Source organism: Branchiostoma belcheri, unplaced genomic scaffold (genome assembly GCF_001625305.1).
Source record: "Branchiostoma belcheri isolate BF01 breed outbred unplaced genomic scaffold, Haploidv18h27 scaffold20, whole genome shotgun sequence".
NCBI lineage: Eukaryota > Metazoa > Chordata > Leptocardii > Amphioxiformes > Branchiostomatidae > Branchiostoma > Branchiostoma belcheri.
Genome location: NW_017803491.1, coordinates 975,408 through 990,504, shown reverse-complemented (window position 1 = coordinate 990,504; position 15,097 = coordinate 975,408). Strand labels below are relative to the sequence as shown.

General features: G+C 40.0%; 2 protein-coding genes across 2 annotated transcripts in view; one reads left to right on the top strand and one right to left on the bottom strand.

The window, feature by feature from the left end:
- Nucleotides 1-3,581: 3,581 nt before the first annotated feature.
- LOC109469065 lies at nt 3,582-5,648 on the bottom strand. The gene is made up of 2 exons (XM_019767451.1): nt 4,766-5,648; nt 3,582-3,865 (listed from the first exon to the last, which is right to left on the bottom strand). The coding sequence occupies exons 1-2, from the start codon at nt 5,646-5,648 to the stop codon at nt 3,582-3,584; spliced, it is 1,167 nt and encodes a 388-aa protein (XP_019623010.1).
- Nucleotides 5,649-13,092: 7,444 nt separating this feature from the next.
- The window catches only part of LOC109469064 (kin of IRRE-like protein 2), a 26,624-nt gene continuing 24,619 nt past the window's right edge, over nt 13,093-15,097 (top strand). Inside the window, exon 1 of the mRNA XM_019767450.1 lies at nt 13,093-13,147. Within this exon, the coding sequence (XP_019623009.1) occupies nt 13,093-13,147 (55 nt within the window). The remainder of the gene's footprint in view (nt 13,148-15,097) is intronic.

Below are 15,097 nucleotides of genomic sequence, written 5' to 3'. Positions count from 1 at the left end.
TTGCCATTAACATCAAACAACCATTTACAACACTGCAAGTCATCAGGCTAACAACCAATACTGCAATAAGGTTATCGGCTTTCGCTTGCATTTGCATGATGGAGGTCTCCAGGAGCACAAGAGCAGTAAGGACGTAAGGAAGGTAATTGAAGAGTAATATGTAATAAACTGGATTCATCATTACGTTTTATGCAAACCTTAAAACTTACTCTGCACCTTTGTAGAAAATTGGACTAAAGAGAAAAATTATATTGATATTGAAGGGAACACTGCGCCACTTTAAGTTGGAGTTATATTTGCTTCCATTTATTCGTCTTTTAGATTTACAACAAAAAGCATTATACAACACGAAATGTAACAAATAGGTATGACGACAGGCTCTTCGAAGCTACGACTTCTTTTTGTTTCGCATTAGATACATTTGTAAGCTCGTCGTTCATCGTTGTGTGATGTTGTACTCGATGTTTTATTTCTGAAAGCTCTAAAAGCATTTGAAAAGTCATCCATAAGGATGTTACACTGGGCTTAAGATTTAGTTAGATTTTGCGAAAACACTGCTTTATTCAAAGAATAAAGTCAAGCATGTTGCCATCTAACACAATGATAAATTCTAATATGTCGTCGCCAAATCTTATGAGTCTTTAGAAGAGGGATTTAAAATCTTTATTGCAATGTACATACAAGATGAAAGGTTGCTTGGGTAAAGCCTAGGACAGCCCTTTATCTCTTTACTAAGAGGAGGGTGCAAGGCAGGTAAGACAAAATGTTAAAAGTTACTATGTGCATCGAGCATTTTGGTGTGTTTTAATTCAAAATCATTTTTACACATAAAATTGCAAGTAACTTTTATACATATATATAAGAAAATGCGTTTTAGTGGTATGTTTAAAAAAAATCGAGCCTGTTACATCAGATTTATCTTCTACAAGAGAACAGCCCTGAAGTACTAGTACATTCTCAAGCTGGTGTGTAAGTAAGGTAGAATTTTAGCACAGAGAATGCCAAGGTAACCTATACTTAAATTGACTGATCAGCATACACACAAAAAATGAAATAATAAGACTACAATTCTCCATTTATTATTCCTTAACGCGTCTATCATTAGACAATGATACAACTAAACCCCCAGAGCCAATTTCCGACAAGCAATCAGGCAGAAATGGTACGTTTTCCATCTTACTGATAGTTGGTGACAAATAGGCCAATATGCCGCACACAGAGAAGCGGTTATTACCGGGATTCCCATTGTGTCACACCTGCTGATAGTGTCTGACAAACAGGGCACTTTTCCTCGGGCAACTCCATCATACAAAACTACTGGGGAAATATCAGCTATAACCTGCTAGCACCATTAAACTCCGCGTTTTAACTTTAATGGAAGTGCATCTATTTAGCCACTCAAGGGTCATAACATTCCTACATTCCTGGAAACTGCTAATAAATGATATGGTAAGGACATGACCATTGTAGTATTAAAAAGGAACATTTCTTTGCCAAAAAATTGTTGTGTACCAATGACGGTTGCATTTCAATCATTCTGTCGATATATGGATAAGTACATTATACTTTATATGGGTATATAGAGGTTGTATATTATACTACCTCTACACTGCATCACTGCAATACAAGTTCACGTGCGTGTTGTCATGTACCTGTCTTTGTAATAGCAACTGCACCACCAAAAAGGTCACCATGTATCTGTCCTTTTCCCATGGTATAACGACTTTACCCAGGTCGGCATAGCTGAGTGACCAAGAGCGTGAGACCTATTAATAAACGGGCACCAGAGACTTACTGACTGATCTCCTAATAAAATATGGCGCCATGATTGCGCAAGTGAGAAAATTAGAACTAGTTTATTATGTTCAACTGTCTGGATATTTGGTACGATATATCGGACGACCGACCTTGCCAATGTGTTGGATGACTAACTCAATTTAGAACCAGAACGAAATGTTTCTGTCTAGACGGACGATTTGATAGGATGACTTAACTGTAAATACTAATAGATCATGTATGAGACGCTACAAATTCGGATGACCAATCAAACTGCAAAATATTAATTTTAGATATAAAAAGAAAACAAATTACATCATATTGAATCTTCAATTACATCTTATTTCCATACTCTTACTTTTAAGCAAAAGGTTGTTCATAAATTACTCTTACCATGCTGTCACACATTCTAAAATTTGTATTGAAATCATAAAAATTAACATAATTCTTAGATTGATAAATACAGCAGAAACATCACCATCCTAATCGCCTTTCCTTTTCAAGAATTATCAAGTAACAATGAAGGACATTTTCGTTACAAAAACTAATGACATTCATTTCTAAAAAAAAGTCGGCTTCCACGAGCTAAGTGTGAAAGCGCCAAAGTCTATGTAGTGACACCCTACGGTCTGGGAATACGTAAGAAGGCTCGAAATTCCGGTGTCTGAAATTTTGTATAAAGTACTAGTTTTGAATAATTTATACGTGTTCATTCAATAGCATCTGTAGTCTACAGAGTGAATTAGAATCTTAGCCAATCTTTTGATTTTATGTCACGACAAGAACGATGAATTGTTAGTCACCACAAGACAGGCTCCTACTTGGAAAAATTGGAAATTGGAACTCTTGATTGGCTCCCGATATTTCTAATTACATGCAAAATTTCTGTAAAAGATATAAGGAAATAATTTTTTTTAAATTTGCAGGTGGGTATTAATGATATTTCGAGTCCTGCTTCAAGAGCGATCTCTTTTATTTACTTCCTGGGTCACCACAAAACAAGGCTCGTGGGAGCCACTTAAAATGTTTCGGGTTACAGTACAGCCTGTGAGGACAGGTGTTTGTTGACCTTAGACTTGAAGAGTTTAAGGTTGTACTCATAAGGGAAGCAATCACGAGGTAGCTTATCCCAAAGCGATGTTGTTCTTGGAAAGAAGCTTTCAGCGTGGAACTTCCTCCTAAGAGGTGGTGAATGGAGGAAGAAAGGCTGATTTGCTTTGGTGGAAGTGGCAAGACGTGTCCTTGCTGAGATACGAAGATTGATACGTGACTGGGTTTGCTTTTCCTCGAACCTGATGTGATTAGTCTGGGCGGCAACGCGTGGAATGCACATGGACGTAAACGTGTGGCTGGAGGGTATAAAATTAACTCCCAAACAATTTGCCGAAAATTACAAATTATAATACCTCCGTTGGGGTGGGTGCAGCTGACTGCCGTGGTCATGATTAAACGTTACTTTCGCGCTGCCCTGTAGGGGTCACGGCGTGCATGAAGCTTAGGTCACAATTACCGGTTGAAGGCCACAACCAGGCTCTGAAGTGGGGAGGAAACCGGCTGCTGTACGTGGTCATAATGAACATAACGTTTACGTTTTGAAAGTTCCTTAGTACGGCCCCCATTGTAGAATGTGGTACTACAATGCAAAGATCTTGGGGCACCTGGAAAAATTTGTTCCAAGCAGCTGACAAGGGATATGCAAAGAGCCTGGTGGACTGTCGGACAACGGGAGGGCATCTATCGTTTTGTTTTTGTTTTTGTTTTTTAATTGTGACCTAAGCATTAGTTACCGTGACTGATCCAACCTTTCAAGTCCCGGCCATGTCTTCGTCCTTGATTTCCTCATAGGTGTTTTGAAGGGAGGGATCTACGATTCCTGCAGGGGGTAGCTGTTGGAGATGTCCAATGACGTTGTTTCCGCCATGACCAGCCCTGTTGGAGACGCCCCTATCTGTTACAGCCTGCAGTGGTAGACCAGCGGCCACGTTGTTCAGTATTTCCTGTCGTCTTTTCTTACATCGGTTGTAGTGATGAACAATCCAGCCGAGAAGTAGAACGGCCAGAGTGCCACTTAGAACTGCAGCTGTCTGCTCTGTAAAGTAATATAAATATAACATTCAATATTCCACTACATACATGAATCATACAGCTGGAGCTGCTCAGTCTGAAACGGCCATCCAAGCTGTACACATACTATAGCTAAGAAAGTGTACCAAGTAGCCACTCTTCCGGACACTTGACCATACAGAAACAACAAATATTAAAGACACGGCCATGTGCATGAAGTATAGAAGATGGAAAATAATCGCACCAAGGCAATCCTAGTAAAGTGGAAGGTTGGCTGGCCAACGCTACAGACTTATTTCCTAACTTTGACAAGTAGGTTCCAAAAGTGTTTCCATATTCTGTAGACGCACGTACGGCACAACTATCAACTGTTTTTGTGTCACAACTTCTTTGTGTCACAATGTGTTGTTGGAAAACTAGTGAACAAAAATACAGAACAATTTTTCCAAATCTGAGAGTTATGTTTAACTTATTGTTCTCATGGCATCATTTTAGGATGGCCCCCTTGAACAGAGTCGCTCCCAAATAACAGAATATCAGAGGAATATTTAAAGAATCACCGATAACTGAGAGAATTTTGAACTTGAGCTACGGCCCCTGTACTGAAAATCAAGGGAAGGAACATGGCGGTTACTTAAAGCATCTGCTCGCTTCATTGAAATGTAAATCAAAACCCTCGTACCAACCCGCTTGCTTAAGCCGGCGTCTCAAGGCAAGAAAATTGCTCACCCGATAAGTCTGCGAGCTCTACAAGGACATTGGCTTGGTCATCGGGTTACAGGAGAAAATACGTTTGACTCTAGCTCTGGCAATTTTGAAATACATTCTGTGACCTTCTGGCAATCAACAAATTCTGTAAATGGTCCTGAACAGTGTGGTATCAGCTTGATCGGGGCAAAATATTTCAGAAAAGAAAAAAGCTCACTTTTCCAGAGAGTTGGAGTGGCAATGTTGTAGTAGAAAACGGTGGTCCGGTTCCAGTAGCTGATGGTAGCTTCTTCCGAACTGTAAGCCGTGGATGTAGAAGTGGTTTGTGGTTCTGTTGCTGTTGTTGCCTTTGTGGCAGCTTCTGTGTCAAGGGATGAAGGCGTCGGCAGAGAAATGTCTCTCAGGAATTGCCCTTTCCACTCACTCGGTGTGCTGCACTTCAGCACGTAGTTATGCCTCAGTCGAGTTATGAATTGGTCGGCGTTTTCTGGCACGTCAAGGATTATAACTACGCCATTCTGATGAAAATTGCAGTTTGACAACATGCATTTCTTCACCGTTTTGGTAAAAGTGTTCACGCAGCCATCCTTGCGATGGTCCGTCACACATTTCCGTAAACGACTGATCCAATGGATCTTACCGTCACAATGGAATGGGTTCAGCCATATATTGAGGTAAAATACATTTTGCGGTGGTTTTACGTTCAGAAACGTTTCAGGAACAGTGGCAATGCGATTAGAATAAAGAGCCAGGTGTGTCAGAGATCGAGGGAAATTCGGGTCGGCATCGATGTGTGAAATTTTGTTGTTATTTAGTGACAGTCGTACTATTTCTGGTACATTGGAAAAAGAGGACCATGGAAATGCAACCAAAAGATTATACGATAAATCCAGATTCGTAAGTGTTGGCATTTTAGGTATCACTGTCACCTCACTGATGTCATTAAAACTGAGTACCAGGCTCGACAGAGTGCTGTAGGTTATATTGTTCGGCATGGTCTTCAGCCTGTGCTTCGAACAAGACCCATCCGTCCAGCACGTGCTGGACGGGTTTACTTTTGCCATGTTTAATAAAAGCAGAATGGATACGGCAAGAAACATTTTGGTTAGAGCCATGTGAGTTTGGTATGATGATGAGAGTATACTGTTCAGCTGTTGTTTTCGAAAGTCAATACCAGCGATATATTAGCTAGTCTCGTCGCTTCTCGTCTCTTCTCACGTGGTTTTATTCTAGGCGTCTTGGATGCCTGGAATGATGCTGTACGACTTGTGATCTCGATCTCAAATTCCTGCATGAAGTAAAAGTGTTTTATTACTATTTGCCTTACATTGCTGCATGGAAAACTACATCAATATTTCAGACTCACACAAAAGATTATAACGTCGAAAATATTGGGTAAATGCAAGTGAATAAATGTGCTCAGTCCGTTAGCTAAGCTGCAATGTTTAAAAACATGTTCCTCTCAACTGAATACAGCTTAAATCCAACGTTTCGTAAAAGCGTTCAAACGCATGTGTTCTGTTGTCATCCTTTCAATTTGCGTTACGCTATCCTGGTGAATCAGCTATGTACGGGTTTCAGTTAGCTCTACAGGGCGGCAGTAATTAGCAAAAAACGGCTGCTGCGATTGACTGCCCGGTAAAAAAAACAAAGTATATTCGGCCGGCAGAAACACTTGGTCATAAGGCTGGTGTAACCAGACAATATCTAGACTCTGGGAAACCCTGTTGGGCAATGCAAAGCCTGATGACGTTTGAAATAAACGGTCGCTCAAATCTAAAAAATTCGAAAGAATAACAGGAAAATACTTGTACCTGTAAGTTTTCCCTTCTTTCTAGATCAAGATGCTTACATCGGAGAAAAAAATTCGAACAGACTTCGTCTTGCTAGGATGTTCGTAAGGTACAGTATCTTGCTGTCGTCTCCTTCCCCTTCCAAATACAATATGTGAATATGTACGAGACCTTGGTGACGTGCTTCTCATTGGTGGAAGCTGCTGGTGATGTGATTGTCTGGGTACTCTAGATCTAAAGCATGTTGCTGAATACTTCAACAGTGGCCAGCAAAGGTTTGTACACAGGGGCGCTTTTGAGTTTTTTTTCCTCAGAATTGTCTGGCAGGTAACTCATGCTCAACTGCGAATGGTGACAATAAACTGTGGCGAAGAAAATGAAAAAAATATATGTAAGGAATAAGAGTTGTTTATTGCAAGTTCATTTTGCACATTGACAACAACAATGTAATGATATAAAACTATATGCTAACATGAAGTTCTACGTGTACGATCAACTTATTTAACCTATCTTTACTTAAATCTAATAACGTTGGTATACAGGATAAACGGTGTTTGTGCAATATAAGGATAGCAGATAAGAGGAACAAGGTAGCTGCTATTCTTATCTATTCTACTCTATTCTATTAAAATATTCTTGCCATGCCATTAGGGGGTTTGAGTTGAAATTCACTTCAGGGTATAATGCTTCAGGGGATGGTTTTACAGTCTTCGCCCACATGTCTCTACAGCCCCTGCTTCAGACATATCAGAACAACATATAGTTTGTAGATTAAACACGGCCATGAACCCCTGGCTACGAACACGTCCAGGAATAATCATGATGCACAGTAACTGTCTGCTATACTGTAAATCGTCACCGTATTTTAATAGTTGTTCTTCCACTCTGGTATTTTCAGGAGGCTCTCATTTGCAGGAGGCTCTCATTTGCTATGTGCAATCCAATAAAGCACAATTATGGAACTTCCTCGCTAACCTTGCAAATGCGTTATTCGTACACTTTCCATATTGATATGTATCAACAACTTGAATCATAAGTCACGTAATGCATTAAACATTCATTATCTATCATTATGCAATATACATTCAATGCGTTTAAGTTTAAAGTCACGAATAACAAATTAGATTGAACAGTTCTGTATAGAAGGGATGGAAGTCCCGACGATATCTGCCACTTTTGCCTGGACACAAAGGAGTGGCCAAGTTCCATTGCAGTACCAGGGGAAAAGGCTAGAGCTCCCAAACTTGCATCACGGCAATCCATCCACAGCCCATCTTACTGCACCAACACTGTAACAGATGATAAAGGCTTAACCAGGATGTTAAAGACCCACACCATTTACAAAGTAGCATCATTAGAATAGCTATCACGTCACCTTAACCCAGACCATTACATTACGGCACCATTCTTGCATGTTATGTCCTACAAATTGAGTTACCATCTGGTGTACTCATTTACAGTTTGACTGATCGAGCAAACAGCGTTAACTTGATATAAAAACTTTACTGTGAGGCGGTTCAGTGAATTTTATGGAAAAAAATGAAATGAAGTGAGCATAAAACAGTCCGTAGATATACCAAAGACTGATGTATCATCCGTTTTATTGGGCAGCATCACAAAGAACAGTTCTATCGGGACACGCAATGCTTGCATGCGTTACCATTATGGCAAACGAAGTGTGAATCGAATACGTGCACTTCCAAATTTCTCGCTTACATTCAGATGTAGATGCAGACATCTAACGTAAACAAACTGGATTATAAATCCACCCAGCATGGGTCTGTCTCTGAAACTTTGAGATATCAGATGTGTATAAAAGGATTTACTCACTCTCCAGGAGATTAATACAAGCATGCTTGTGTCGGGAGATAATGAACATCTGGTAAAACATCGGTACTTTAAATGTTTAATGAAGTCGTTAGCTTGTAATCCTGTACCAAGTGCAGTCTAATACTTTCCTACGGTTCACCAGCTTGCGATTAGGTGAAGCCATATACGCTCACAAGCACGTCCTTCATTTATCACTTTCTTGTCAAATTTTAGCAGACACTTTTCATATTTCATACAAAGCCAGCCAAGGGGCCAGGAATTCCTTTTAGAGTTTACTGATATCGTGCTGTATGTAGATTTGTGCTATCTAAGAATCTATTTATGTAACGATACGAACAGTTGCATCTATTGTTTAGTTTGACTAGAGACATTGAGCTTTGACTTTATCGACATCCTTAGCCAAATTGCCTGGTGTGAAAGGCACTACCATCTACATGTTTGAAATTGTAAATAAATGTAAATAGAAACATTGACTTTAAGCTAAAAATCCAAGACGCAGGTGAAGTGGACGTTTCGCGTAGTTAAGACTGAACCCCAATTGTCTACCTACGTCCGTCGTATTGGAAAATGTGTCCAAAGTTGATTTTCCAAAAGATAACGCTGCTCCATATGGTACGGCTGCCAGTGTCATTACCATTTCTGCAGGGCATTTGTCCAAACTAGAGGCAGCAATCCACTTTGCGGCACCATTCCGCTACAACTATCTGTGATTTACAATGTTAGACATAGGGCCGGGAAATGTGTTTCGCATAACTAGTTTTTTCTTTGTTGTAATTTCATTGTCATTATTTCAACCTGACGCCTGTACGTGTACCATCTGCTCAATTTCACCAGGACTTAAGAAGGGCAACACGCAAAGCCAAAGTCACTGGACTACTGTCGTGTGGATACAGGCTTAGTTATGGTAGAAGGGAAGAACCAATCGTAATAATGTATGTACTAGTTGGCCGCAGGTAAACTGACAGAGTTAGATCGATATGGCGATGTGCCCTCAGGTTGCCAGCTGTATGCTTCTAAAGTTAACGGCTGAATCTAGCACGAAGGGCAACTAAATCCGTGGTATTTTCGAATCTGAAGCCAAAGTCACTATGGCAAACCCGTTTTCTCTAGCGGAAAACAGCTTGGACCGTATAGGACTTACAGGTAAACGTTTGAAGAGCACAGATAATCTTTCTTTTGAAACATTGTTTCATCAATTATCTAACCATATCATTGTATTGTAGAAACAATAATCGAGAGACAACAGAATATAGTATATTACCTAGAATAAACCTAATAGAATGTCGTTGTGATCCCTCATCTTATATTTCATCAATTAAAAGGCCCGAATATGGTAATCATATTTTCCGTGGAGTTTGGAAAACGTGTGTGTGTGTGTGTGTGTGTGTGTGTGTGTGTGTGTGTGTGTGTGTGTGTGTGTGTGTGTGTGTGTGTGTGTGTGTGTGTGTGTGTGTTGTGCATGCTTAGAAATAATGATTACATTTTCTGACATTTAGATTCATGTAGCGTTCACACCTTTAGTTCGCAGCTGGTATTTCTTGATGACATCCATGGACCGATGAGGTTTGCGCGGACGAGGTTTATTGCAAATGTCAAACCCTACCTCTCATCAGCATGCACGGTATCCTTCCAACCCTGGGCTGAACCCGGAGTTAATTGGTATGAAGAGTGTTTTTGACACCTGACCAGAACCCGTGTTCCTACCTTCTCCACGGGCATTGATCTGAAACGAGAAAGGCCAGACTTTCCCCTTCCCAGAGCGTGTTACACTTAGATTACAAGGCGGGTCTGACTGGAGACAAACGCAAGAAGCACACCAATGATCCACCCTTAAAGCAGACGGCTTACCATATGGAATGTTTTACAGAGTAGACTTCAGTGGCAAAGCACGTAATAACGACCAGCTATAATGGAGGCTCGTGCATAAAATAAATACATCGGTGCAGATTTTTCCACTTCTGTTCGAATGACTATATTGCGGACTGTTTGTCAAAGCACTACAAATCTTTGGCAGAATTATTTTTCTATTTATAAAAAACAATTTTCTAGATAGGAAGTGATTTATAATTACGAAGTCTGAAACGTCTTCGAATTTTATGTGATCATATTCAACTCAACTACAGATAATAGCATGCTCTATACGCAAGGGAATACTTCAATAAGCACCATTAGTGTGTCATTATCTTAATAATAATCGTCACCGACGGTGTACATATGATATGATATCAATCATGATCATAGTATTTAATTTCAAAAACGTATGAACGGAAACTTACACGAAGAATAATAAAAAATACAAATACTTAAAAAATGCTGTTTGCTCGTAAGAAAGCTAAACATGAAAAGGTTTGTCAAAAACTTCAGGTCACCATAATGCTAATGTAACAGTAAAATAATTTTACTATGATATTGATCACCGTGCACGTGTCTGCGACAGCACGATCTACCATAAAAATCGTAGCAAAAGATAGAACAAAAACAAAGTTCTGCTGCAGTACCAAGGTCATCTACCAGGAGGCCCACAATTGACCTTGGCTTTCATCTTCCCAACGCCCCCCGCATACCAAATATCATCACAATCCATACAGGCATTCTTAAGTTAAGCTAACTGAAATATGTGGAGGCACACACACAGGTAGACAGACACAATACCTCAATTTGTCATGGAGGTAAAGATACAATGTGGTATGTACGGTAAAAATGTAGTATTCATTATTAGGGAAAAATGTAGTATATATTTTCGCGTTAAGTTTCCTTTTTAACTTATTGTTTCTGATTCCGTGACTTACACAGCTGCCAGCATTAGAATTACCATTAGAGGCTTTGAAATATTTCCCATTTGTATGATTGCGAGAAAAGTTGATCCCGGTATTTGCAAATAATCTTTTAATGATGATTTCTTTTCAATACCCCCATACAGTATGCACTTAAAGTAACGTCGTTGAAATCAAAAGATTTTCTACCAATGCTATAATGGAAAAAGTCTTATCATAATTGATCTTGTCCCTTTATGTCGTCGTCAGACATTGTACCAAGGTTGTAAGAAATGTCTATATGCTACATAAAAGTCCAAAATGCAGTAGAAGTGCATTCTACCTGCATGACAAAAATATTCAGGAATTCAAAACACGTCGAACTACATCGTATAGCCTCGACAAGCAAGCGATCTCTCTTTATATTGCAGGTCAGGATGTTCAGGTCAATACGCGTTTTGATGCATTTCCCATACAGTTTTGATTTACCTGCTACATGTAGGTAATAAAGTCCGCAGTGTCCTCAGACGGGTATCTCACATCTTAGGTTCAATGAAGTGCTTCGCTGCCCTACAGTTCTGTTCAGTTACTACTATCAAACACCAATACCTGCAATGTTATTAAAAAAGACTCATAGATAAAATAGCTATTTGCCATTCATATAATATTGCCATTAGTAGTAACATTGCCATTAAAATTAACACTGCGCACGCAAATGCAGGAGTATTTTATTATCCTTTACTGGTTTGGTAAAGTTGCCTGAGTGCCGAATTTGCACTACAAGAAGTTTAGCCGCAAGGACGTGTGAAAGGGGAAGTATTCCTATGGAAATAACACACCGTTTGATCTGTAACAAGAATGAATTATGCAGCTTATGATTGCGTTTGATGTTCGGTGTGGCATTTACGCTAACAGAGAAGGCCGTATCAATCGCCCGCCAGCCTTTCTCTCATGTGTGTCTAAAAACGTGAACAGCATGTTAGAAATGATCTTTGATGCAATGCAAAGTCGTCGCTATTGTCTGTGTACAATAAATCAAAGGCAACAGTTCGGTGACAAATTTCTGTGTGAAAACTATGAATATCGTTGACAGCGGGGATTGCCTCCAGAATGTTAATGAGTAGGTGGAGGAGGCGACGGATAGGCTAATGAACAGCGGAGATACATTTGAGCCGAGCCTGCAAACTTGAAAGGTATCAAGGCTTACGAGTGACGGTTATCCGAGTGTTTGTCAACATTTATACACACACACACACACACACACATTCACACTTACACACACAGATGTAGAGAGAATGTAAATGTGTATGTGTGCGTTTGTGTGTGTTTGTGTGGTGTGTGTTTGTATTTATCAGACACACCAATGCAATATCCATATGGTGCAACATAAATGCTCCAGTTGCCTTGAAAGTAAAGTAAACCTGAGGCCATGTTTAATCCGATACAGTAAAGTCTAATAATACGGAACAGTCTTTCGTAAATATTTATGACATTGAATGACTAAAGAAGGAAACAGCATATACTGTATATAGGTTGGATGGAACGATATTGTGTCATTGGCAGTCAATTTCTGGTATGTTAACCTGGCAAATCGGTCAAAGCTATAATTGCAAAATGTAAAAAAATGAGAAAACAAGGATTCGTGTCAACTTTAAGGCGTAGCGTAGGTTATACAATGTGATCCTATAGACAACACACAGTCTTGATGTTGGGAATAACTTGAACTATAGAAGCGTGTGAACTCTAATCATTGTAAGAAACATGTGGTTCTGTGCGTCATTGATCGATTTGCCTCGTGTTGGCTGCTTGTTGTAGATTCTTTGTACACATTTATTCTTCAGTCGCATTAAGTTCTTACATCACACGGAGACTACCTATCGGCTGCTATTTGATTCTGAATAGAAAGGGGTCAGTAACATTGCCCTTGCTGCGTGCGATCCGTGGTGACTTTAGTTATCATGTTCCGGTGAATACGTTGACTTGTGGCCGATTTTTCACGGGTTAAAACCTCGGGAATCAATTAGGTTGCGCAATAAGATGCGCAGATGCTGCAGAAAGTGAACTCTTGGCCTTAAATGCGTGCGGCGCCAGCAGTACGTCTGCAGTAGGCGAGGTGTTTCAGCCCGTGCGCGCCGGATACAACTACTGCTTCCTGTAGGTCCTACGGGATGGCGCTGCTCCTGTTGCTGCGGATCCCTCTGGTTTTATACCTCACCTCTGAAGGTAAGTGACGAAAGCTTCCCTAAACTCCAATCGGACGAGTTAAAAGAAGACGTGCGAAGTCCCAGGGCTCCAAACCAATCATCTCCGTTAACAAGATTGATTAAAGTCCTCTCTTTCGTATCGAGATGTCGATTAGTTTCGACCAATTTCCGCCTAAAGAATGTTAATCATGACGTTAAACGCGTTTTATTCATCAGTCTTATTTTGCGCGACGTCATCTTTACTTATACGGATGCGGGTCTCTTTGCCATAAATGGCTATTTTGTGCCTTTGAAATCTGAAATCCGTCTTATTGATTTCTGTTAGAGCCTTTTTGGAGTCCATCACAAAGCAATTCTTGCAAAATTGTTCCAAGTGCGACGTATCGTACTCTTTTAGATAAGATGATGCACTAAGAAAAACTCTTCAACTATGGCAATAACGCACTCCAGTTCTAAATGTTAGAATGTGATTACACATATATGTATATGCGGTGGTACATTTCAAGCACTGTAGAGTATGTGACATCTAGAACGCTGCTGTTAGATACATTTGAAAAAGAGGGTAATACAAAATTGAACGTCCAGGACGATGCTTTCTCATGCAATCCGTTTCACCATTACATGATGCCAAATCCATAGCGAACCGATGACATCAATAGGAACCGAATGGGATACCAGTGTAAGGTCGTTATCTACGTAGTAGGTAACATACGGTCATAAAATACGAACATACCAGAACATTGCCGGCTGACACTGGTAACCCTGTCACCGGACACTATGCTCATTAGAAATCACCCTACGTTACTTTGCTAAAGAAGTATATCTCACGGATGGGAAGTTACATAAGACGTTGTGTGGGTCGTTTTTTTTTCACCGCGTTGAAAATCATATCTGAGCTGGCATCTATTTGCGTGTAGCAGACCAAGATCTGCGTGACCCATATTCACAATGAGACTAATACATTGCCATATGGTGACTTTTATTGGGAGCTTGGGGAATGTGGGTGAAATATTCTGCTTTGGAGCAGAACAATGTAATATGCTTAAGAATTTCGTGCAATGAGAAGAACATATGGCTAACAACCACTGGGGGGGGGGGGGTTGGCGTACTGCACCAAAGATAGGTATGTCAATTTCGTCAAGTGAAACTTAAAAAGTCGTAATATTAGATATGCTGAGTCTTCCTTAAAGTTGCAGACATTTGCATTTCAAGTTTTTGAACATTCCGCTAGTGTGTGAAAATTCCGCGACAGTATTTTGGTAGAATGTGTGCTTTCCATATGTTAAATGATGAAATGCATGTAATTGGGAGTTTGTGTATGAACATATCCTAGCATATTGACGACAAAATATCTTCAACATGCCAGGCACGCTCCAATCTGCGCGCTATAGCCGGTTACAAAGCCTGCTTCTACGTGACCCTACTGGCATAGGCAGGGATAAAGGGCTCAGTTTTACGGAGCGGCTAAATCATAATTTTTCTATGGTTATAGCTTTTCCGATACTCCGATCTTCTGAGAGACTGCTAATACTTTTTATTAATGGCTAGGATTAACCAGCATTGGATATGTCTTACAAATATGACGTCACTTCATTTATCATACTGGAAAGGCCGCAAGATTTTGGACGATGATGACGCCCTTGTACTCAATCATACCTCGCCAATGTTAGTTATTGTTTGTTAGATTAACAGTAATAAATTCCTTTCTTATGCAGAATTATCTTTAAAGATCTACGCAACAAGTGTGCGACCAGCACAGCCAAGCCTTTCAGCAAGTAATAGATCAATTCGCAGGCTTAGAACTTTACTTCTTTTTATTATATTGGAATCGTTATCGACCTTACTGCTGCAGGCAAACAGGTACTTTCGCAAATTTACGGTCCACTACCCTCATGGTAGGTCAGCGGTTGCTATTTGCAAATTAGAAAGGATGGTGAGGAGTGCATGAATTCAAAATGATAAATGCAGT

Bases quoted from the DNA above. Each gene is read 5' to 3' on its own strand.
- LOC109469065 (XM_019767451.1), bottom strand. From the start codon at position 5,648: ATGTTTCTTGCCGTATCCATTCTGCTTTTATTAAACATGGCAAAAGTA. The intron at 3,866-4,765 runs GTGAGCTTTTTT...ATTACTTTACAG, and splicing joins CACTCCAACTCTCTGGAAAA to AGCAGACAGCTGCAGTTCTA.